A 26,779-nucleotide genomic window follows, 5' to 3' on the forward strand; every position below is an offset into this window, starting at 1 on the left:
TGCAGGAGCAGGCTGTCCCCATGTGCCAAAAGACAAGCCAGTGGGGAAGAAGACAGGCCTGGCTGAACAGAGAGCTTTGGCTGGAACTCAGGGAAAAAAAAATAAAAAATCTTTGGAAGAAGTGGCAGTCAGCTCAGGACTACAAGGATGTTGTGAGGTTATGCAGGGAGAAAATTAAAAGGGCCAAAGCCCAACTAGAACTTAATCTGGCTACTGCTATAACAGACAATGAAAAACGTTTCTACAAATACCTTAGCAATGAAAGGAGGGCTGAGGAGAATCTGCATCCCTTATTGGATGTGGGGGGGAAACATAGTGACAAAGGTTGAGGAAAAGACTAAGGTACTTAATGTCTTCTTTGCCTCAGTCATTCTTGGGGTACCCAGCCCCCTAAGCTGGAAGACAGGGACAGGGAGCCAAATGAAGCCCCCATAATCCAATTGGAAATGGTTAGCAACCTGCAATACCACATAGACACACACAAGTCTATGAAGCCATATGGGATCCACCTGACGGTACTGAGGAAGCTGGCAGAAGTGCTCGCCAAACCACCTTCTATGATTTATCAGCAGTCCTGGCTAACCAGGGAGGTCCCAGTTGACTGGAGGTTAGCAAATGTGACTCCCATCCACAAGAAGGGCCAGAAGGAGGATCTGGGGAACTACAGGACTGTCAGTCTGACCTTGGTGCCTGGGAAGGTTGTGGAATAGATCATCCTGAGTGTCATTACGGGGCACATGCAGGACAACCAGGTGATCAGGCCCAGTCAGCATGGGTTCATGAAAGGCAGGTCCTGCTTGACAAACCTGATCTCCTTCTAGGACAAGATGACCTGCTTAGTGGATGAGGGAAAAGCAGTGGATGCTGTTTACCTGGAATTCAGTAAAGCCTTCAACGTGGTTTCCCACAGCATTCTCCTGGAGAAACTGGCTGCTCATGGTTTGGATGGGTGTACTCTTTGCTGGGTAAAAAACTGGCTGGATGACTGTGCCCAGAGAGTGGTGGTGAATGGAGTTAAATCCAGTTGACAGCCAGTCACAACTGGTGTTTGCCAGGGCTCAGTACTGGGGCCAGTTCTCTTTAATATCTTTATCAGTGATCTGGCCAAGGGGGTCGAGTGCACCCTCAGTAAGTTTGCAGACGACATTAAATTAGGCAAGAATCGAACTGCTTGAGGATAGGAAGGCTCTACAGAGAGATCTGGACAGGTTGGATCAATGGGCCAAGGCCAATGGTATGAGATTCAACAAGGCCAAGTGCCAGGTTCTGCACTTGGGTCACAACAAGCCCATTCAACTGCAAGCATTGAAATAGGCAGCCCAGGGAAGTGGTTGAGTCACCATCCCTGGAGGTATTAAAAAGATATGCAGATGTGGCACTTAAGGATATTGGTTTAGTGGTGAACTTGGCAGTGCTAGGTTAGCAGTTGGACTTGATGATCTTAAAGGTCTTTTCCAACATAAACAATGATTGTATGATTATCTACTGTTTCACTTACTGTCACCTTACTGTTAATTACGATCTACCTGTCAAACTAGTCTATCCAGTTTAGTTGCCAGGCAGTGATCAGCACTGTCATAGCTAGATAACTCAAGCTTTGGTATACATATAAAATCTTACTTACATGCTGTTTACATGTGGCTGTTCTAATGCCGTCATGCTGCTCCTGTCATATTTCCTTGGAAAAAACACAAGGGAAATGTAGCTTTGAATCATAGAAAAATTTGTCTTCTCTCTCTCACGTTTCTCAAGGCACTGCGTGAGACTGCATGAAATGGAGTCAGATAAAGACAGAGTGAGAGGGGGGATGTGTGCTTGCAAACGCTTGCAAATTCTACACTATGATGAAAGACTTCTGATCTTCATCTACATAGAATAATACATCTCATAGCATGGTCACTTTCTGCATGGAGCCTTTTTGGAAAAAAATCATTAGTTTATTAATGTTCCATGGTATTACTTCAGTTAAAAGTGTGGGGTTAAAATAAAAATTGATGATGAATCTTGTTTGTAGAACTTGTCGTGAGTATATTGGTCTTTTTGGAGCTACCTAACAGAGCTAGAAGTGAGCCCAGTATAGGTCTATGCCTGAGGTGTTATGCTGAACTTGTAGTATTTCTCGTTGTGAAGAAAGTCCCCGAAACATGGGTAGCGTAATGTCTGAGGCTGTGCACATCTGAAGCCACGTAAAACAGATAGAGCTCAGAGTGTTGTGATTAGTGGCACAGAGTCTAGTTGGAGGTCTGTAACAAGTGGTGTTCCCCAGGGGTCAGTACTGGGTCCAGTCCTGTTCAATATGTTCATCAATGACCTGGATGAAGGGATAGAGTGTACCTTCAGCGAGTTTGCATCATGATGACACAAAACTGAGAGGGGTGGCTGATACACTGGAAGGGTATGCTGCCATTCAGTGTGACCTGGACAGGCTGGGGAGCTAGGGAGAGAAAAACCTTATGAAATTCAACAAGGGAAAATTTAGGGTACTGCACTTGTGGAAGAATAACCCCATGCATCAGTACAGGTCAAGAGTGTGGCCAGCAGGTAGAGGAACATTATCCTCCCCCTCTACTCTGCCCTGGTGAGGCCACTTCTGGCGTACTGTGTCCAGTTCTGAGCTCCCCAGTTCAAGAAGGACAGGGAACTGCTGGAGAGGGTCCAGCAAAGGGCTACAAAGATTATTAGGGGACCAGAATATCTTTCTTATGAGGAAAGGCTGAGGGACTTGGATCTTTGCAGTCTAGAGAAAAGAAGATTATGGGGGGATCTTATCAATGCTTATAAAGACTTAAAGGGAGGGTGCCAGGTAGATGGGAACAGACTTTTTTCAGTGGTGCCCAGGGATAGGACAAGAGGTAACGGGCACGAACTTGAGCGTAGGAAGTTGCATCTAAACATGAGGAGGAACTTCTTTACTTTAAGCGTGGCAGAGCACTGGAACAGGCTGCCCAGGGGGGTGGTGGAGTCTCCGACCCTGGAGACGTTCAAAACACACGTGGACGCCATCCTGTCCAACCTGTGAACCTGCTCGGGCAGTGGGGTTGGACTAGATGATCTCCAGAGGTCCCTTCCAATCCTTGTCATTCTGTGATTCTGTGAAAGTAAAGTCACTACACTGATTTACTCCTATACAAATGGGGTGCAAAGTCTGAAATATCTATATCCAGTATCCCATTAATATGTCTTATGCTAAGTTCAAGTAGAGTTATTTTTTATTTAATTTATATTTTATTTCATTTTTATTTTATACTTTTCTTAATGAAGATAACAGTTCCCCTAATAGGTGCTTTGCAAAATATTTGTTTATGAAGTTGTGTAGCTAAAATTGGATTTGCTTAGTGTACTGTTGTATAGTATCATGTGTGAGGTCCCCAGTGGGAAATCTGTGGTTTGTAAGTAGTAAAAGCAGTTACTCCACTGAGATGAAGAAAGAGCTTGTTGTATTTGCATTCAAGAGAAGAGCTGTAGGCATGTATTACAGTGATGCATTGAGTTTAACCTGGTTTCACAAGGAAATGAGGCATTTATAATTGCAGCATGTGTCTGTGCAATGATTTCTGAGTCTGGTTTGAGTCTGAGCTTGTATGCATCAAATTTGACAAAGACACAGAGGCCTGACGTCCTCTTGTAAGAATTTACAAGTCTTATGGGACAGGAACAGAGTAAGGGTGGGAAATGCTATTTATATCTCCACTAAGAGAGGGACTGCTTGGAGACCCAGAAAATTTGCATAAGCTGTTTTAAGTATTGGAAAAGCTTTAGTGTGTGGTTACCCTTTCCTGACAGCAGAATCCAATCACAAGACAAAATTCTGGTCAAAATAAGGTTTCAGCAGTTCTGCTGCTCACAGCAGTTTCTTATTCATGGCCAGTTGAATTTTTCTTCCATTGGAGTAAAGATAAAAGTGGCCAGCCAGCTGCTTCTCCATACACAACAGGTTATAGCGGATGGTTCCCCTCCTACAGGGCTGAGAGACTCCTGTCCGTTTTTTTTTCAAGTTTGATCTAAAGCATCAGGAGAACATTAAACTAGATTGACAAACCTCCAACTGAATTTGTAAGGAAGATGAAAGTGCTTTTGTGATTTTGTAATTTTGCTTCTGTAATTGTGATCTGTTGCTAGGGGACTCAATTACTCAAAGAAATCTGTCCTGAGGTGAAAAGTAGCCCTTGAACAGCACATTTATTTCTGTCCAGCTTTCTTAGCCTTTTAAGTTTCAATGTGAAAGTTATGGCAAGTGAAGTTGGTCAGCATTTAGAAAATTAATGTTGCCACAGATAAAGAAAAAATATGATGTAATCAGCAAGGTGGTTCAATTTTTTTTTGACAGAAGTGTATCTAAAACAGCTTTTGGTGGGTCTGGTCCTACTGGTCTCTAGCTGAATTTGCCACAGTAGCGAAGTGTGCTTTTGCAAATTGTACTCTTGTATATGTTTCTGACTGTGAAATCTTTGTCTAGCCCTAGGATGCCATAAACAGTGTGGTGTGGGATGTGATAATTTAAACTAATGAGTCGGTTTAAAACAAGAAGGTCTTTCATTTAGGACTTTAGCCAGGATTTTAACTTAGAACTTTTTGTACCAGAAATGACCTTTTAAGGTATCTTGTTTAATCCAGTCAGTGCATTCATTTGGGAAATGAAAAAACATGAGCATAATAAAAGCATATGTGATTTACACTAAGATATAAAAGTAGAGTAATGTAGCTCTTGGGAAATGAAATTCTTGGGAAAAGAAAGATGGAAGAAGTAGGATTATGATGGATGGATTTTTTTTCAACATTTTCACTGGTGCATTTATGTTATAAAAGCATTTAGCTGTAAGAAATATTAATGTCCAATACAAGACATTTTTAGATTTTACTGTTCCTGTATCATCTACCTCAAAATCTTTTTTCAACTTCTCTGAATCCAGGCCTTTTGTAATATCAAATCTATTAGCTACTAAATCAAATAGTGTAGAGAATATATGAGAATATACTTAGAAGGATAAAAGCAATAATAAATGTCAGGTACATTAACTGAATAACATTTACAAAAGGGATGCTCCTGGAAGATAACAAAAGTCCTCCTAAGGACTTGAAAGTAAAACTTTAATAACAAAATATCCATTTCTGTTGCTTAACATAAAAGAATGGATAGCTTTGTCATCTGAGAGAGGAATACAATCCACCAGGTCTCAAAGTGCTGTGTAAGAGTCAAAGATGCATAAAAAAATCCTTTAGTTTTCATTATCTTAATAGGTCCATAGACCTTAATTTCAACAACAGGACAAAAAAAGAAAAACAAAACAAAACAAAACAAAAAAAACCCTCAACCCCCTGTTATTGCAATATTTTTTATTTTTCTGTTCTGATCTAACCTGGCCTGGAATTAAGTGATTTTCCACTCTCAGATTGGTGGCAGGTCTCATAAAGCTTTGCCTAAAGCTCTTGTGATGTCCTATAGATGTATCAGCCTCCATCACACAGACTCTGTGCCAGACCGTAGAAGCTACACAAATATATCAGCAATTTGTTTCTCTCATGTGCCACACAAAGACTCCCTGCAGGCAGCATTTCCAGCTATATTTGGGATAATGCTTGCCCTTGGTTGTTCTTGGATAGGCTTGGGGCTCTGCTTGCAAGGTCACACTGGACACAGCATACAAATTCAGCCTGAAGGCAAGCCTCACTAGACATACAGGCTGTGGCTCTTAACGCGGTGATGGAACAGATGTCATGAAAGTGGTATGAGCAGGGAGCATTACATCTGTCTTCTTACAGCAGCATTGACTGTGCAAGTGATGGTCTGGAACAGGATTTTCTGACAAGAGAGAGAATCCTGGATCATTCACAGTGTCAGAGGAAAAGTAGAAAGGCGTGCTAAATTACTCATGGGAAATATTGGGAGATGGTAGTGTTTCTGATCATGTGATTGAGCTAAGTGTTATGGTGTGGTAGGTATGAGGAGGGAGAGAGCATTTCTGGGTGAATGTTTCTAAATTTCATGGAGCGAATTATAACCCACAATTCCCATCTGCTCATATCCTTCTTATGGCCCTGGTCCAAGGACAGAACCTTGTAGTGGAAATGGGGGCTAGCATGAGCAACTGCAGGAGTTGCTGATTAACTGTTCTCTATCCTGGCTTCCCATTAAATCTCTTTATATGGCATGAGAATGTATATCCAGGTCAGTGTGCCAGACTACGTCAGTGTCTTTAAATAGGTGTCCTTTTTTCCACATTTGGGCAGAGACTCTCTGCTGGCATATGCAAACGTTAAATCTAGGAAAGTGTCAGAAGTCTCTCCCAGTACTTTAAAAGAAAACTGTCTTCATCATCTTAGAAACACATATTTTGGCAATGAGGGTGTTGGTCATGGCCTTGCAAGAATTTTCTCCCTTAAAATTCAAAATTCAAAAAGAGAGAGAGAAAGAGGAAACAAGAATAGCAATGTCATTTTTGTCCCCCGTGAAAATACACAGCAAACTTAGTTTAATGTATTTTGCCTGATTTCCAAGGTCATTGAGAAAGAAAAAGGGCAGGGTGATAATTCACATATGTTTTGTTATGAATGTAATGGAAATTAAATCATATGCTACTTCATATGTAAGAGAGCTCACACAGCAGACACTGACAGTGGTGATTCATAAGCAATGTTCTCCTTCCATAAACCAAAGCTCAAATCTGACTTATGAAGTGCTGTGTTGCTGCCTAGTGGTGAAATGCAAAAGCTACTCTCTCCTGCAATCATTAAAGGCTCCTCGTCTCTCTAGCTGGCAATGATATTGCCCACATCATAGTTTACATATTTACACCACACACAAATTTTGTTCCATAAAGCCAATGTCCAACCTTGCCACAGGTGCATACTATTGGACATCTGCAATATTCAATACAGCCTTTGTAATTCTTATACTGGTTAACTTTGTCCAGTCATCTTTAAGAGGGTGGATGTCCTAGAGGCCTACTCTTTCCCTCTAATACACACACCTGCCCTACCTGAACAAGGCTGGATGCAATAGCAGTTTTGCATCATTCTGAGTGCAAGAACTGCACAAAATCCATTTCAATGCCAACTTTGTCACAGGAAACTAGCTGGGATACAGTTCTGTATTTCTAAAGAAACAGTAAAGTTATACTTTTGTATAAGGTTTTGTTCTACCACCCTGTGCTGAATCCCTTTTCAGATGAGCACCTCAGGTGAGCTCCTGCTTATCCCAAGCTCCTGCTTGTCCCTTCTGAGCCTCCAACCACCCTTCAAGAGTTCAAGTTCTGCTGCATTGGTCTCTCTAATTCTCCCTAGGACTCTGTTCCCTTTCATTCAGCCTATTTCCCTACTCATCCTGACACAGGTACCAGCATAACACCCCACACCTTTGTGCCTCTCTTCTAGCTAATCCTACTTCTCTCCTTCCCTCCTGCTGTTGCTGCTGTTTGTCCAAGTACCTTAGCCAGGATTACGGCTGAATGTATGACCTTGAGAATGTCCTTTAACTCAGAGAAGCCCAGTCGTGCAGCCTTTCTCTTGAAAATATCGCTGTCCCCTTCCAGAATTGAACCGTTCCTCCCACAACCAGGTGTTTCAGAGAAAGAAGGCACTACTCATCTACATCATGTTCATGGATAGCTGAATTGCATTACACTGCAATGAGGGGGGTTAGTTTTACATTATTCTGCTGTGACTGTACAAGCTGCTTAGTACCAGAGGAACCATGGGTCAGACATTTGGAGCTTTTTAGTATGTTAACTTTCAGAATAAGATTGGGGTAACCCTTTCACAAAGCTCTGCCCCACTTTAGGATTCTGTTTCAATATTCTTCTAGCTCCTGATCCACACATTTTTAAAGAGAATAAATATTACAGGACCAAAGCTCACATCCATTGAAATTAATGAGGAGATTCCTACTGACTTCAGAATCAGTAACAGATCTCTGAGGAAAGTCCGAATTTTTAAAAAAAGGTAGTGTTTAAAGAAAGCACTGCAAACTTAAGGTTCAGACAAACTTATTGATCAGTTCTGATTCCTTCTTTATCTCAAAGATCAACAAAATGTTTTGCTGTGCTGCCAGAATATATTTGAGGTAGTACCAGCAAGGTGGATGCAGTAATGTGCTACTCATGTTTCAAGAAGTAACTTCCACTGAGAAATATTTCTTTCCCTGTGATAAATTATATATCCTAGCAGAACAGGATTAAAGGTACTTTTTGAAATTTAAATGCCAACTATTAATTAGCAAATATATTAACAATTAATAACTGTGAGAAAATACACAAAACCTTACCCTAGAAATATATTTTTCCCACTGAAAGCTTACTAAATGTAAATAATGACCTGATACTGTGCCTATATTATGTACCAGCTGGTGAAAACATTTAAGATTCAGTAGTAAACTGAATTGTGGAACAAGATAAAGAAGTTTGTGGAACAGCCTTCTGCACATTCCTGTGCCTTCATCTGTCATGTAAGGACAGTTGTTTTCGTGGATGTATACAATTATCTAACAGAAAAATTCTCAGCAAATGGCACATGTGAATGCATCTCATGGCTTCTGTTTTGTAAAGGGCTGAGTGAGCTTGCTGTGCACTGCAGATGATGTCTTGTTAGCTGTTGTTTGCCGAGATCAGAACTGTGCATGCACAAAGGAGCCTAGTTATCTTGCTGCATAGTATCTCCCTCAACCATGCATAGGAATGGAAAGGTGGTAAGTCATTTTATCATAAACAAGTACAGATTAAATATCTCTGCACAGAGCTCAATTATTATGCAGGGTACAGGCTGCCAACAACAGCCTGTGTTTCACAGCAAGTCTTTAGCTATCAAAGTAGGCCAGTAGGTCGAGGGAGGTCATTCTCCCCCTCTACTCTGAACTGGTGAGGCCACAACTGGAATACTGTGTCCAGCTTTGGGCTCCCCAGTTCATGAGGGACAGGGAACTGCTGGAGCGAGTCCAGCAAAGGGCAACTAAGATGATTAAGGGCTTGGAGCATCTCCCTTATGAGGAAAGGCTGAGAGAGATGGGACTCTTTAGCCTGGAGAAGAGAAGGCTGAGGGGAGACCTTATTATGGCATACAAGTATCTAAAGGGTGGGTTGAAGGAGGATGGAGCCAGGCTCTTTTCAATGGTTCCCAGTGACAGGACGAGGGCTAATGGGCACAAATTAGAACACAGGATGTTCTTTTCAAATACACGGAAAAACTTCTTTACGGTGAGGGTGACAGAGCACTGGCACAGGCTGCCCAGGGAGGTTGTGGAGTCCCCTTCCCTGGAGATTTTCAAGACCCGCCTGGATGCAGTCCTGAGTAATGTGCTCTAGGCAATCCTGCTTTAGCAGGGGAGTTGGACTAGATGATCTCTAGAGGTCCCTTCCAACTCTGAAAATTCTGTGATTCTGTGTGATTCTGTGAAAGGAAGAAAATGAGTGCTTGCTAATACTAAGTGAGATTGATCTAAGTACAAATCTGCCACATATCTGGACATACCCTGGTGCTACAAGCATTCTTGTGTGCTGTCAAGCAGTTTTACTTTGGCTACGATAACATTCCATGGTACATCTGCTATCTGATCTGGCTTTTCAGCTGAGTAGTACATGAGTACTACTCTTGTTACAAGTAACTACCACTAGTTACACACAGAGATGACCCATGATGCACGACTGCCAACTGTCCAGCAGCAAATGGCATCTAAATGCAATCAGACAATGGGGAAAAGGAAGTTTTATTTCTTGTCCAATCTATCCCTCAAGGGCTGGAGAAAGGCAGACTTATTTGGTCAGAGAGTTCATGCATTCTACCAGCTCCAAGCATGAAGTCAGTTAAGAAGATAAAAACTAGAGAGGAAGTAATTAAAATGGTAACTCAATGTAACAACCAAGCTGAAAATGTTTGTGGATGCCTGTTGCTAAAGCCACCAGTCAACCTTTGTGAAGTATGAGAGCGAGTAAAGAATCAATAGTCCCAAATACTGGAAGTTGGCACGAGTTAAAAAAGATCAATCAGATTTCTGAAAGACTCGGGTTTTAGACTTCCACTGTAGAACAGAGAAATGACTGTATTCTCCATCAGTGTAATCTGACAGGGTACACAGAAGCAATCAACTATTTATCCTGAGTATTTGTACTGCTACACCATTACAATAGCCAGGAAGTCTATTTTTCATCAAAGAAATGTCATTTAGAAGGAACTTCTGGAAGTCATCTGATCCAGCCCTGTCTTCAAAGCAGGACTATCGCCAGCACTAAGACTATGGATTTGCCTAGCCAAGTCCTGAAAACCTCCAGGGAAAAGATTCTACAACCTCTTTGCCAGCACTGCTCCACCCTCTAACAAACAAGTTCATTCTGAAGTCCAAACTGAAATTGCCACACTGCACCTTGTGGCTTTTGATCCTTACTATGTCATTTGGCAATACTGGGAAATGTTTGCTTCATCAGCTTTGTTATAGGCTTCAGGTAGTCATGGGCAACTATCTGACCACTTGAAGCACATATTCAAGACAGAATTGGCCAACTAGAATTTATTTTACGTTAACTGGGAATGAAAAGTGCATGGAAGAAGTTTTAGGCATGGTAGTTTTTATCTGTTTGAGGAACTCGTTAAGTAAGTATAGGTGTCGTATGACTGAAAGGAAGCATGGAGGACTCCTGTCCCTCAACTTTCAGAAATAGACACTTTGGTTGCTTGAATACTGGTGTGAATACCATAAAAGCAAGTTGCTTCAAAATTCTCCTTTGAGAAGACAGTGAAACTATTACTAGTTATTATTAGTAATAGTGAAACTATTACTATTTACTATATAAATATGCTTAGACTAATAGAATGAAAGAATCGTTGAGGTTGAAAGCAACCTCTGGAGATCATCTAATCGAACCCCCCAGCCCAAAGCAGGGTCAACTGGAGCCAGCTACTCAGTGGTGTGATGCTACTGCTTTCCATCTTCTCAGGAGCCTGAGGAGATCATATTATGAATATTATCATCACTACAGCAAAGGCTGCCCCCAACTTTCTATCCCCCAATTCTTCCTTGACTGTAAGTGTGAGTACCATCATCCCCTCATTGGCTCTACTGGGAGGCTATTGTTAAGGCACTGCAGAAGTCTTCTGGATGGCTTGTGCCCTGCTGTGCCACCCTGGCAGGCTTTTAAATTCATGGTAAAAATTTTGCAGTGTTTAGAGGGCAAGTTGTTGTTGGGGCTGGGCGAGTATATATTTGGTTGAAGGTCTTTTTACCAAGAAGTATTCCTGCAAGTCTGGAAATCTTCTTTACCCATAAAAGGCATCTTTACTAATTTGCCTTTGCTTTTTGCACTAGTGGACATGGAAATCAGAGTCCTGTTTCTCCTTCTGACCTTGTAGCTCCCTGACACTTTTCTGTGTACTTGCTAAACTCCTTCCACACCTGGTTCACAGTCTGCTTATAAGGCCTTTTGAGCCATTCAGTTACCTGTGAAAGATATCCTTTCAAAGATGATTCTTTCTTCTTGTGCTAATCCTTTGGGGATGTACCAAGTCTGTAAGTTCTTCCCTTTTCTTTACAGTCACATATATGCCTACACATGTGCACACACAGTTCTTTATTATTATAAAATTGGGTGGGTCACTGTGATTGTTGACCTTAAGTATAGCTTAGGCTATAAGGTTGCCCTAGATCATGCAGCAGACAATCGATGACAATGTATGGTTTTCAGTCTGTGGACTTTCTGGTTAACAGCTCAGTTAACTTGGCCACACCACTGTAGTTGAACTGCTAAATATTTCCTACTTTTGCTTCTCATCTGTTTCTGAGGAGAGAAGGGCAATAACTATAGCAATCTATGCTATATTTGATGTTCTATTCTGCTGTGGCTCAAAGAAACAGATACGTTTTAAACACAGATTTTTGTCATTAAAGGAGAACAGTTTGTTGAGTAGAAGTACACGTTAAAAGGCCTTTGTTTTATATACAAAAAGCCTTGTGCACAAAAATGTATGTGGAAGATTTTCTAGGCAGGCAGCTAACAAAACAATAAGAAAATAGTACAGTATTAGATCAGAAAGACTGAAAAAATGGCTTGCGTGTAAGACAAAATTTTTTGGTTGACTAGCTTGAAAGCACTAATGAAATAAAGTTTCTCAAACAAGATAAGATAAAAAAATGAAAACTATTTTGTGCAATATAGATGCATATTTAATTAACTGTATTTAGGTACGTGAACTACATACATTTTTGTCCAGTAGAGGGCAGAATGATAATGACGTAAAAGCGGGAGCCGTCAGAAAGCATTTGCACAAAAGAACGTCGGGCCTGATTTAGCGTGTCAGTGAGTACCGCAACTTCTACTGGCTGCAGCCTTACTTTTGGGCATGCAACACCACTAAAAAGAGCTTCTGAGGTTTCCTTAGGCATCTGGAAGAAAATGCTCCAGCCCTTAATACCAATATATTCTATCCATGATTTCCAGCAGTGTACCAACGGCAGCCAGAAATGTGTTCAAGCTGGGTAAGCAGAGTAAATGCTGTTTTTTCCTAAGAGCAGCAATGACGCTAGCCTCTTCTATTTCATGTAGCACATCTGGGACTGTGTTAAAATATTTCCTTTCTTTTTCCCTTTGCAGTTCTTGATTAACTCTTATTTTGCAGATGTGGAAATCCTTCTCTGCTTTATGTTATTGCTATAAATATTTCTTCTTAACTGCAAAATAAATACACTTTGGCAGCAGGGAAGAAGACGTTTTCCTACTGCACGTCGTAACTGCATCCAGTATAAAATAATGCTCTGTTACAGTTACAGCATTTCTTTGAGTGCAGAGTAGAGACAACATAGGCCGTGCACTGCAGTACTGAGAAAGAAATGGTTTATTTACCCTGCTGGAAAGGGAGCTTACAACCTAGGTTTATGATTATTTGGACTGGAAGAGGACAGAGAAACAAAGTCAGCTTGGCTCAAGTTTACAGACGCAGAATTGCCTGACATTGGCTGCTCTGAGCCTGAACTGATTTTGAAAGCCTTCGTAGAATATTGCTTTTATCCCATTGCCTTAAAACAACATGAAAAGGAGCTGCCAGGAAGGCTTGTGCAGCAGTGAACAGGAGGCGTTCTTTCACAGGATGGAAAGTCAACAGCCATGGATCAAACGGGCTTTTACAAGCATGGGACAGGATTATGGACAGCAGCTCTGATAAAGAGTGCCTGAAGAGGAATGGGGGAAATACTAGGTGAACTTAAGTTAAAAATTAAAAAGAAAGGGAAAGTAATACTTCCATTCAAAAGCCAAAACCCACCCCACACCCCTCCCCAGTCCTCTGGAGCCATCCAAGCCCTCCCTTGACTGAGATAAAAACAGATGCTGTGATTTTAGCTACATGATGGCTGGCTTCTTACATTTAGCAAATAGCATCTGCTTGAGCATGTTATTCTGACTCTTTTATGTATCTGGTAAGGTTCATTAACTTAGAGCAGAATTTGGCTAAATGTGGCAGCTGATGTACCTGAATAGTTTTTTTAAAAGGCATTTCTAGATAGATTTCATGGTGGATTAAATACATATTTAATTTCATGGTGGATTAAATAAATATGACAAACCTTAAAATATCAGGTGAACAAATATTACTGCTAAAAATTAAGTGGATGGGGCCAAATATGACAGTCTTTTATGTGCTGTTTCAGTCTTTGCATTCATGCAGTTGAGATAGTCCAGCTCAAGCAGCTTCTTAGAGCATGGAAGAGAACAGCAGTGTGTTTATTTTGCAGTAATGCAACGCAGGTTGGTCTCACCACACAATGCTCATCATTTTTTTTTTTTTGTTCAAAGGACTTGACATCAATTTCTTTTCTTTTTTTTCAGACTTGGGCCTTTGGAACTGTATGTTTTAAAATGGGGCTAAGATGGGTAATTCTGTCTATGTCAAGGATGACAGCCTTGCCTTTCAACTCTGCTTCTGATATATTTTCTAGTGGTGAAACCAAGGACAAAAGTACACTGACAAAGTGTCCTTATCAGTAACCCTGTAGCCTTTGAGTCTGTTGTAGTAGGTTTCTTAAATCCTGTATGCTAGTATACATTATCCTACCTTAGAAGTTAGGTTGGGTGGAAATGCAGTCTATTAGCCAGAAACAGGGGCTGTGAGTATTCCATGTTTTCTATGAGCTCTGTTAGATAACAGGAAAAACAAATACTCTACTCCAGGTGTCCAAAGATCTTGGGTTTATAATTCCTATTTGTAAGAAAGGTCCAGATCGTAGTCGTATTTCTAAAATAGCTTTTAATATAAACATTTACATTCCTGATAGCATTTTTTAAAAAAGCCAGTAAATCAGTCTTGGTAATGGAGTTTCATACGCTGATAACAAGGCATACGTAATATATAATATGTCACTTCACCTGCACTTGTTAAAATGGGTAGACAAGTACATCGATCCAGTGATAAAGACAATGTTTGTCTGATGCAAAGCCTGCTAGGTTCACAAGGAATCTTTCCACTAATTTCAGCGGACTGACATTGGTCTTATGAGGCCTGATCATCAACGGTTTTGGATCAGGACCACCACTGGGACTACCCTGCTCTACATGGAAAAGCATGAGGAGGAATCAGCCAGTATGAGGTTGTGCACGTGCATAGTCCAGAGTGCAGTCCTCAGAGTTCCAGAAACTGTAGATCGCGTTAGGTTCTGTGCCCAATGTAAACTGACCAGGCATTTTTCCTGCATCTGTGTTCTTTCAGTGATTTAGGGATCTTTGCTACTGATCTCAGTTATATAGTACTGATACAGACTGACCTTTGGATGTGTCCCTTGTCTGCATCCATGTACTTGAACTCAGGTCCAGTTCCTTTAAGAGTAAGAGACAAATCTGTGTGTCTGGACTGTGAGTGAGTGACGTGCATCCAGAGGCTGTTAGGTTGGAGCAAATTGCCTTTTGTTGTCACTGGTTACTCTCTACATTCTTTCTGTAAAAATGATGGATGCTTCTAAAAGAATGCTCCTAACCTCAAAGTTACAGATGGGTGTAGTAAGCTAAATTATGAATCTGGGCCTTTCACTGCCTCTGCCTCCATTCCCATTTATAATATATAAATATTGATTTTGTGCTTTTTTTAACAATTAAAGAAAATGTAATAGACCTCCAAGCAGGTAGGTATTTTTGTTTCCTCTGTACTTCATCCTTTGTGATCAGTGGAAAAGTATTTTGGATCCCACAGGTTTGCAATTCCACCCTGCCTTGTTCATGTGGGGCAAAGGTGAGGTATGTTTCTCTTGCGCTACACATACCTGACAGTGATCTGGAGAAAAGTAGCACCATTTGGGGTCAGATGAGCACCAAATTTTAAGTCACAATATCTGTCACTTTGCAGCTGCAGTTTCAAAATGGGTCCCATCAACACCATTCCTATACTGGTAACTCTGATTTTAGGAACTTCTCCAACTGTTGCCCTTCTACTGTCAATATCATGTTTCTTTCTGGTCTCCTTTTCTGTCTAATGAGTAAACACTTTTCCTCCTACGTCTTTCTAAAGAGCTTTGCATTTTTTTTTCCAGTCCATTTTGAGCTTCATGATCTTCCACTGTTAATGATTGCTGTGCTAAAGGCGCAATAGTGAAACAGGTATCTTCTGATGCCAAAATGGTGGTTTGTTGTTTTTACAGTGACACTATTTTCAGTAGTGAAACAGTGAGGTAATTACATCCAAAAATATAACTAAAAGAAGAAAAAAACTTTACTTTTGTAATCCACAGTCTTGAAACAATCCATATATTGATTTACAAGACAATTTTTACAACACAGTGATACTTCTCAAATGGTCCCTGGAGCTAATCAGAGGGAATCTCCAGCTAACTTCAAATTCTATAATAATTTCAAATATAACATACAGTGACAAATGGTAACAAATGCAAAATATAGCACAGCTCATAACTCTAGAATTCTAAAAATACCATCCCAATTTATGGTATTCTACTGCTTTAGTTTTTGAGAGAAAATATAGCTTATATTAAAGCTGCTTCTGTACCACAACTTCCAGTGCCCCAGGTCTAGGAAACATGGACATAAACAGGATGAATTCTGGATGCTTCCCAATATCCAATGGCTTAGTAGCAATACATGTTTGAAACAAAATTATACTGATGCAACAGAGTGCACTTAAAGGTACTTAAAATAACCTAGCATCTACCTTTTGATTTAAGGGAATAAGAGGGCATTTTCATTTTAATATAACTGCAGCAGGGGCACATGAATTTATCAGAGATAATTGAATGGGAACAAAACCTGTGGCTGTAAGTCCGTATTCTGCTCTTAACTGTAACTGTATGTCCTGATAAATCCATTAAGTATCAGGGATTAGCTATAAATCCAGAATTTGGCTAGAAGCATCTTGGTTTGCTTTTCTGTGGTGGATAGTTGCAAGTTTCTACCCCAGTCTCACTGAAGTTCAGGTATTTGCTGAGCCCTCTGACTTGTTTTACTCAAATGAAAATTCTGATTCTTCTTTACTGTCTTTTACTGCCACCTTTTGCAAATATGTTTCATTTGTCTCATATCTTATGCTAAAAGAGCAACTCTTTGGGGCTCTGTATGTTACTGTTTGGTATGTGACTAGAAAAATGTAGCTAGACTGCAGCTCCACATACTGTGTGGGGAGAATTAACAGGCTTTTTTGCATTTGCCAAATCTTCCTTTGAGAATGGGAAGTGCAAAATTACAGCTCTATTCATTAGATTCACTTCTGGGATACATCCTGCTATCCCAGTCTCATAAGCTCATTGCCAGCCACCTTAGATATTCTCCATCTATCTGCTTTCTAGGTCATTTTTCTCATGGCTCTTTGGAAGTAGGTTTGGTATCTGCATACAGATCCTATATTCTTCTTCAAGCTTACCGTTTTCCTTACCTTTTTACTCTTGAGCAATGGCTTATGCATTTTATTTGTAGTTCTGGTTCCTTTATATGTATTTATGCACGAATATAAAACATGACTCAATATTAGATTCACAGTCATTAGCTTTGGGCAGAAAAAAATGTGTCCGCTTTTCAAACTATTACAAAGGGTCAAAATCTGTCAAGCAAAGCATTTAAAAGTGTCTAGGGGAAATAGTTTCTGGATAAGGAGTTTCTAAACATAGCTTCTGCACTTTCTAAAAATATGTAAGGGAAATTGTTTCTGTATTGAGCATATCAGACTTTTTTCCATTAATGAGCTTCCTTAGCAAGTAAGTGCGAAAATAAAGTACAGAGAAGATGGCAGATGGGAATTTATTTCAACTGGACTATAAATCTTTGGCACAAGGAGAACATTTTACCATTTCTTTGTGAAGCAACTAGGACAATGGAAACCACTTTGCAACACATAGCCCCAGATGGTACTGCATATGAATAATGGATAACAGAAGTATGTTTCAGCTGAAGAACCTCTCTCTAGCTCTTCATAGAATCATAGAATGGTTTAGGTTGGAAGGGACCTTGAAGATCATCGAGTTCCAACCCCCCTGCCATAGGCAGGGACACCTCCCGCTAGACCAGGTTGCCCAAGACCACCAAGGCCTGGCTGGATATTGGATATTTTTAAAATACTGATTTAAAAAAACAAAAACAAACAACTCTTCGATATTTTAGTGGGTTCTCCCAAATCACCTCACTTTAACAAGCAGAATTATTTGCATTGTCTTTTGCCAGCTGCTGCGACACCTAAGAAGAATTTAGTTAAATGTCAATTTCTTTAGAAAATATCAGTTCTCATCACTTCAGTCCTTAAGATCACACTTCATCAGAACCAGCTTGACAGGTTTCAGAGCAAAGTGCAAGACTCACTTATTTTGACTGATTTTAATCAGGTTTTTTCAGCAAAGTTTTTCAGTTCACTTTCCATTTCTATTCCATTTGGACTTATTCAGCCTATACAGCTATTACCATTATGGTAACTGAGTAAGTTTAAAAATTGAAAGATACTTCCTGAATACACGCTCCACAAATATATACATTATGAAGGACTTTGGAATGCTTATAAATCATGTAACAAAGATTAAAAGGCATCTTATAACCAATAACTGAAATTATTCTCTACAGTAATTTTTAATTGTTTTGTATGTTTTTGTTTCAAATCTCTGCCTGGGGGAAGGTCACTGTCTCCCTTGAGGGATTAGAATGTAGGCAAAGAGATGGCATTGTCAGTAGGATTTTTCTCATATTAAGGACATTTTCTCCATTTCTCAGTTTAATTTCATCCCATTATTTGCCCTGTAACAGAGGACTTAATGGGCAGCCATCCCGTTATACTCTTGAAATCCCCAACCTCATGATGTGGGAGTGGCACAGCAGTATCTTAATGAGAAAAAGCTATGGTGAGAGCTATAAGGTTAATTATCCAATTTCTCCTTCTTCATGACCAATTATCATGCCTGAACTGACCAACCAATACAAACAGAAGCAGCTTGGAAGCATTTACTGGGCCAGTGGAGGGACGTAGGAGTGCTACAGGTATTAGAAACAGAAATAGATCCTATGCACATGAGGAAGCACTTGAGGTATTCCAGTTTGGCAGGATGTATGAAGCTGAAATGAAAATAATGATGCAGGACACAGATCCTAGGAAATCAGGTGTTACAAGTTCTGAAGCAAAAGTTGTTTTTAATTGCATGTGTACATCCGGTAGTTTTTATATGTAACCAGAAAACTTCAGCTTATCCCATGACTGGAGTGTACGGGCTGCTGGGAAAATACAGGTTATATCAGGGTGAAATGCATCAGAATCTGGGCATGACTTGGTTATTGGCAGGTAGGCTAAGCTAGGAGCCAGCTCTATGTGTCTCATCACTGCTTAACTTTAGGCAGACTGGGAGCTTGTGTACAGCTTCTGTAAGTACTTATTCAAAACCAGATCTGGGGACTGAATCATATTTGTTATCCCTAGGGTACTTACAAGAAGAAGGGCTGGTTTTAACTCCTGTCCCCTGTAAACGTCTGCAGTGTTAGACTACCGTAGGTGGCATCAGTTCTTCCCGTGTTGTGTTGAAAATTAAGTGATCATTGAGCAAGCCAACTTTGCTTAATGCTGTCTGGGGACATCATCTTAAGGAACTTCCCTGATGCAGAGATGTCATCACAAGGAAGGGCTTTGGGAATACTAGCAGTGGAAGCTCTAGTGGATGCAAAGGGTGTGCCCTGTGTAGGTGCAAAGAAGTACCTCACCACTACAGATACTCTTCCAGACATGTTATTTACACCTGCTGTGGTAGAAGGGGGAAGAGTGAAGTATGAGGCATAAATTCAATCTGTTCTTAGTGAGGTTTCAGGACTGTTTGCCTCATCTGTACTGTTCTACCACAAGACATCTGTTTTCCACGCTACTTTTTTATCTGATGGAGAACATTGGTAGACTGTTGTGTGAGGTACATAGAGAAAGGAACTGTAAAACAGCGGTTCCAAATACATATTCTCTTTTACCCTGGATCTGAAGATTTTCAGAAAATAAGAATTTAGAGAGACACTAGGATGCATTTGATCAAGAAACTGATTTAAAAACTGATTTTACTTTCTTGGATCATGGAGATCTTTTTTCATGTCTGCTGAGAAAGCCATCAGTTACTTAGTTATGATCTAGAGTTCATGAGTTATTATAGTTTTACACAATGTAGCTACATTAAAACATGCCCTAGTATTTTGTTTGCTTCTGCGTAACATAAATATTCTTGAAAGGGAGGAAATGTACACCAGTAAGAAGAATTGAGACTTTTAGATAAAATGAGAAACTTAACATAAGGTTAGAGGAGATTGCAAAGGGAGGAAAGGCTTTAGATCTGAGTGGAGCTTCAGATCTGAATCATTATGATCAAATGATCATTATGATCAAAAATGGTATTTTATTTTCCGTGTATTTACTTCTTAGAAGGAGAAAAATAGTAGAAGTTCTGTTTCTGGTGTGCTGCTGGAGTATGCCTTCCCAAGGCTCTAGTTAAAATTGGATGTAGGTAGCTGTTGTCATTGCTTCTTCATTGCCAGGAAGGAGTTGTCTCTCTGGCCATGTTTGGCAGAGATGCTTAATTTTGTGTGTTCGTCAAAGCAAAAATACTCTAATTTCAAAACTGAATTTTCATTGCTGAATAGTATTTGTTAAGTACATACTGCAACTAAGGAGATAAAACTGAATAAGGGCATAAATAAAATCTAACCTCTGTTGTAGAAGCAGGTAACTGCAAGGACTGAAGCAATACCACTGTAATTTTTATGCTGTATTTGTGAAGCTGTGTCATGCTTTTTGTAGAGAACTTCTTATTTTGTGAGGATAAAGGATGACAGTTTATTTGAGAAAACGAAAGGTAGCTCAGTCTTCACTGAATGCACTCTGCAAGCTCATTCAGCACTTTTTTTATGGACAGCTGAAGTAAAATATATGTTGCAGGAACTACTTGTTACCACTCAATTTCACCAAATGTTTACATGTGCCTTTCTTTAGTATATGAGTAACCTCAAGTAGTCAAAGGACAAAGAATGACACATGTACTTAGCTAGATATGTTTAAGCGCTAACTGAACTGGGGCCTGAAGTATGTTACTGGTATTATAACACTGCATTACAGTTTTTATGGCCTTTCTTAAATCTTTTTAATTAAATGGGCTGTTCACTTGTGCTTTTCTCACACACTTTACAGAACGAGGCTCAAAAGGACATCTTGACCTCACGGAGTTAATAGGAGTTCCTCTTCCTCCTTCCGTCTACTTTGTCACTGGCTATGGAGGGTTTCCAGCTTACAGCTTTGGTCCAGATGCTAACATCGGTCGATTGACAAGTGCTATAATACCATTACCTTTCTATACAGATTTCGCTATTGTAGTTACAGTGAAACCAAACAGTGATCGTGGAGGAGTGCTATTTGCAATAACAGATGCCTTCCAGAAAACTATTTACCTGGGAATGAGACTTTCACCAGTTGATGACAGCACCCAGAGGATAATTATGTACTACACAGAGCCTGGTTCGCATATCTCCCGAGAGGCTGCTTCATTTAAAGTTCCAGTGATGACTAACAGGTGGAATAGGTTTACAGTGACTGTTCAGGGAAATGATGTTGCTTTGTTCATGGACTGCGAAGAATATCAAAAAGTTCAGTTTCAAAGGTCAGCTCAAGCCTTGGTATTTGAATCTGGCTCTGGGATATTTGTTGGTAATGCAGGAGCCACGGGATTGGAAAAGTTCACGGTAAGTACTGTCTGATAAATTCACATGCCTCAGTGTTTTATGCATGTACTCACTACCCAAGAAAGTCTGCTTACAATGGTTATACCCCAAATGAGGTTACAAATTGTATAGCCTGTATTTTCCATGCCTGGCTAGGGTTCAGGCAGTGCATATACATAAACTCTGGCTTAAAATGCAAATTTTCCTAGCACCTCAGAAGTTTATTAATGGCCCACATATTAAGCTTAATGCTCAGTTTGAATACTAGGAATTTCAAAGTAGATATATCACATAACTTTATATGGCCTTTTTATGAAGGGCAGAGCATCCATTTCTTTAATTTGAAGCTTATCACGTGCTTTAGAAAAATAGAATGGACCAAAACCACTACTACAAGGCTCCCAAGCCTTCTTAACATGAATGCAGGCATCCTTCCTGCTGCATGCCAACTGGAATTCTGAGCCATTGAGGTTCCAAATGGAAATGTGAAAGCTGCCAATATTCTTGAGACTCATTGTCAGACTGAAAGGGAAATGTCACACTCTTTCTGTCTTGCTTTTCTGCTTTCCTTGTACTTCAAAATTTGTACAGTATTTTGTGAGATTAATATATCTTCCCCTAAGTTAGTAAAGCAACAGCACAAAACTGAATGGATCCTTTGCTTTGGAGAAAAAAAAAAATCTTTCCAAAATTCAGGTGTACTGACAGGTTGTGAACTCTCTCTGGTAAGCAACAAGGATAATGTACTTTTATCATTTATCTAACTAGTCTAAGCACCTAGAATTACAGGAATATATTGCAGCAAATAAGTGGTGGATCAGGATATGTACGAAAACTGCCTGCTGGCATTAACTTTCTTAGACAGATGGGTTGACTGGAGTACTGGGGATGCCTGATTAGTAAGTAGGAATGAGAAACATTCAAGAAAATGAGATCGCTTTGGTACCCCACCTGGAAAACACATATGTGATGATCAGTTGCTAAGATTATTGCCAATAAATCTGTAAATATGGTGATAGGAATGCACGGTGAGTTACACTTCAAGGCATTTCCACTGAAATAGGCTGTTCTGTATGCTAAATTGAGTACATACATTTCAGCCAATATTGTGACTACTTCAGTACCATTAATTGTGATGTGTACTCTAGGTCTTGTGCCTTTATTTCTTCATGCATCATATGTCACAATTGCTTTTGGGTAGGTAAACTAAATGGTTGATTTCTCCTCAAACTCTGTTTGGATGACAAGAACTATTTACATAGATTGCCCAAAATAGAAACAATTGACAGCATGCTGTGCAAATGACTCTGAATGGATGTCAGTTGCTGGTTTGCTCTGGATAACGGGAATTTGTGTGTCTAAGGCTCTGGTTGCCAGATGCAAGAGGAGGTAACTATCATCAGATTTCATGCAAACAAAAGGAAATTCTAGCCCTGGTGCTTGTAAAGAAAAGTAGAAACCAGACAACAACCAAATATAGTTGAATCAGTGATGATGCCAGATTCTGCAAACCAGTTTTAACAGGGAAGGCAGCAGCAAGCACAAGACTGAGGGGGACTACAATACCTCATACCTACTGTTCCTACCATGGCAAACTTGGCCATGACTTTCCTGGTTGGACTAATTGGCTAGCAGCAACACTTGGGAAACATTAGGGCTCTCCATTTTGCTTCCTTCACCATCCAGGGCTATGGATTAGGGCAAGAGGAGAAAAACGTGTTCTCCAAATGTGATTCACTCCCTGTGAAAACAAAGCATCACTTTCAAGAGACTGCTTAAGTGTCTGGTTGGGCCTTCTTTCATGTATAATTTTTCAGCAAACTGTTCAGTTAGTCTGCCAAGGTTCAATATCTGAGTTGCCCATTATTAAGTTTTGAGAGAAACAGGATGGTTCAGTTCACTGAGCCATTATTTCAGATTGCCTGCAAACTCAGGAGGCACCAACTACATGAGTTTCATGGTCTTTGAAGGTAGAGAAATTAGAGAATCATTAAAGACAGAATCGCAGATTTTGTTCCATTCTGAAATATTCTAGAAGCCACCAGAAATACTGCTTCAAAAGTACTTCCTAGCTTATCATTCCCCAATGCTTCTAGGTCAGGGAGAGAGGACTACTGCAGAGAGGAAAGAGTGAGAGAAAAGTCAGATATAGTCTATACAAATGGTATTTATTCCTCCTCTGGAGTTTGCATTTTTTGGTGGCTTTAACTGTCAGCAAAGCATACTACTTATCTCAACAGTTGTTGCAGTTTTCCTTACCAAGACTCAGGCTTTCTATATCCCTGAGTGAGCAGGTCTGCTGTGTGTCTGTGGTAGTAGTCAGCAGGCAGAGCAAAACCAACATATTGTCGTATGGTGTAAATGTTCTAGCTCCTTGAAGAGAAGTCACTGTGAGACCTTGTAACAAGGGGAAGGTCCCCTACCTGTTTCTTATAACACTATGAGTCTTTGAAATCTAAGAAACAAGACTTAAATGTTTAAAATAAAATTATTGCTGCTCCTTCAGCATTTCTGACTGAGAAATGTAATGTGTAACCCTGAAAAAAGAAACATTTATTATCAGAAAATCCATCTCCTTTCTTTCTGCTTTGAAAAGGTTTAATCTGGTTTCTCCCAGACCCACTTCATCACTTACTGGTATTTCCATCGCATCCTTTTTAGGGGTTTTCACATGACATTTTTGGAGCTGCAATGTACTTATTAACTAGAAAAAGCAGACAGTGTTTTACAGACTCTAGGGCATAATCTAGGGCTAGATCCTTCAGTCGGGTCACTAATAATACAGTGTAGCAATTGTATTGTCATTGGGACATAGTAGTCATTTTATTCTGGCAGCTTCAGTTTTTTCTACATTTTGCAAAAGGAAAATGTAAGAACATATTTACATTTTTTAACTGGGCTTATTATCATAAAATGTTATGCTTCAGATCATTTTCCAAGCAAATCAGAACAAAGTCTGGGTTTTTCTGTTGATTTGTCTAATTCCCATCTGTCCACACCCCCACTTCACACATGATACTTAAAATATTACTTCCTTGAACAGTTTTTGTTATTTCATGTAGGGCTCAATTCAACATCTGACAATCAAATCTGACCCAAGGGCTACTGAAGATCATTGTGAAGATGATGATCCTTATGTAAGTATTCTGATAAACACTTCTTTATCTACCCTCAGTGCTTCAGAGATTTCAAAGTCATTTGCCATTAGACATTTCTCGTAAGACTAAATATAGTATTTCTTCTTGGGAACACAGGATCATACTTAAAACTATCTCTGTGTGGGAATCTCTTTTTTTGACTACACAGCCCCTAAAACTGATTTTTCAAAAAACATAATTTTCTTTTGTCTATAACACCTTTGAGAAAATGAACTATGGCTTATTTTTCTGATGGGTCATTTTCATGAAATATTTTAAGTACTGAAATAAGTTAACATCATAAGGACACTGAGGCTTTACCAACTGAAAAAAAAAAAAAAAAAGTTTTTTCTGCATTGAAGTAGCCAGTTCCTTGGAGATCATGCTTTTTTTTCCTGACTTGTAAGAACTATCATGATTGGGTTTTGCACAGGTTTCAGGGGACATCAGTGGCAACGGCAGCACTCAAGAACATGAAGATATTTCTGAGACACAAGAAGTCCTTGCACCTTCTCATCTTCCCATAAGGGTAAATTTATTTGTTTTATTTGCTTTACATTTCTGGTTTAATATCACTTTTTCAGATAGCGAGGTCTGGATCTTGTCACTAGTTTTTCATATGCAGCAACTTCCAAAGGCACCTGTGAGAACAACATGCACCCATCCATAAGAATAGCTGTACTGTGCCAGATCAAAAATCTGGTATATCTGACAACAATCAGCAACCAGTGCTTTAGGAAGAGTATAATAACAGATCAGGAACATAAATATGACACTTACCAGGAATACTCTTTCACTCTGCAAAAATTTCCATCACAGGAAATACTTGAGCCAGGAGTGTATCTGTTTGTGTTTAGTGGATCTCAGCTGAGTTTTTCACCCTTTAATTTCTTGCTTTTTTTTTTTTTTACCCATGGGAATTTTACCATCCTCAGCTTCCTGCTGCAGTGTTACTTCGCTTATTTAATGACATGTTTTGTGAAGGACTTTCACCTTTTGCTTGCCCTTCTGAACATGCTACCTGCAGCTCTCAATTGGCGGTTGCTTTACTGGAAGACAAAGTAAACAGTTGTTCCTTACTCACCATAACATTTGTGATTTTAGAGGTTCCTATTACAACATGTTCCTTCTCCCTTTTTGTGCCAGGCTGAAATGTTCCAGTCCATTCCTCACAATGAAGTTCTCTATGCAGCTTATATCAAGCATTCTTCTTTTATCCAAATTCTCATTGATTCCTTTAGAGAAAACCAGTAGGTATGTGAGAAATTACTTTACAGAAAGTGTGCTCACATCTCCCTGTTATAGCACATACTTCAGCTCTTTCGTTGTTGAATCCTTCAGAACTCATGGGTGAACACTGTTTGGTTGTGATGATTTGTTGCCATTGACTTAGTGCGTTTCATATCCTGTACTTACAAACACTTCACTTTTAGACATATCCTCTGCTCAGTTTCCCAAGAATATTCTTTTGCAGGAATTTTAACTCTTCCATGGTCAACATGAATGTAAAAAACTTTTTTTTTCTGCTATGTCTTAAATTCTCTGAGCACTCTTTTCACTCTTTTTACAACTTAATTGTGTATTGACCTGGCTTTCTGCTCCTGATGTGTTTGAAAAGAGATTTATTATTAATTTTTATGCCTTTTACATACAGCTCCATCAAACTATTTTTGGCCTGCCTTGTTTTTCACAGAATCACAGATTAGCTGTCTTTGAAAGGGACTTCTGAAGATTGTCCTACACAACTCCCTTCTCAAAGCAGAGTCAACTACAGCAGGTTGCTCAGTGCCAGTGGGTTTTGGATTTCTTCAGGGATGGAGACTCCACTGCATCTGTGTTCCAGTGTAGCTTTTTTCTGACGTAAAACTGGAATTTCTTGTGTTTTAATTTGTGTCCATTGTCTTTTCCCTTCACTGGCTACCACTGAGAACAGTCTGGTTCTGTCTTCTTTACTGCCTTCTATCAGGATTTTTTACACATTGATAAGATAGCTCTGAGCCTTTTCACGGGGCAGTCCTCGCTCTTTTATTTTCCTCTCGTAGGTCAAAGACCCTAGTTCCTTAATGATCTACACGGTCCTTTGAGGGACTTGGTCCAATATGTCTGGTGAGCCCAGACCTGGACACAGTACTCAAGATGAGGGTCTCACCATTGCTTAATACAGAAATATCACCTCCCTCAACCTGCTGGTGATACTCTTCCTACTCTTCCTTTGCATTTGTCCTTGCTGAGTTTGATAAGGTTCGTGTTGGCATATTCTTCCAGCCTGTCCAGGTGCTTCTGGATGGCAGTCCTGCACTTGAGCATATTAGTTGATGCTCCCAACTCCCACTTTGGGATTACCTGCAAACTTTATGAGCAAGCAAGCACTCTGCTGCCTCCTCAGGTCATTGGTAAAGATGTTAAACAGAAGAGATCCCAGAATGGACCCTGAGTATGTCCCATAAAACATTGTGCTCTGAGTTCAATCATCCAACTATTTTTTTACCTATCTTGTTGCTCTTCTGTCCAGACTGTAATGTC

The 26,779-nt window shown here is 39.9% G+C and overlaps 1 protein-coding gene across 1 annotated transcript in view; it reads left to right on the forward strand.

Annotated features, from left to right (window-relative positions):
* The window catches only part of COL15A1 (collagen type XV alpha 1 chain), a 154,020-nt gene that overhangs the window by 36,097 nt on the left and 91,144 nt on the right, over window positions 1–26,779 (forward strand). Inside the window, exons 3-5 of the mRNA XM_082479653.1 lie at window positions 20,593–21,140; window positions 24,182–24,256; window positions 24,690–24,785. Coding sequence (XP_082335779.1) covers window positions 20,593–21,140; window positions 24,182–24,256; window positions 24,690–24,785 — 719 coding nt within the window. The remainder of the gene's footprint in view (window positions 1–20,592; window positions 21,141–24,181; window positions 24,257–24,689; window positions 24,786–26,779) is intronic.

This window comes from Vanellus vanellus (assembly GCF_965231255.1).
Source record: "Vanellus vanellus genome assembly, chromosome: 2".
Taxonomy (NCBI): domain Eukaryota; kingdom Metazoa; phylum Chordata; class Aves; order Charadriiformes; family Charadriidae; genus Vanellus; species Vanellus vanellus.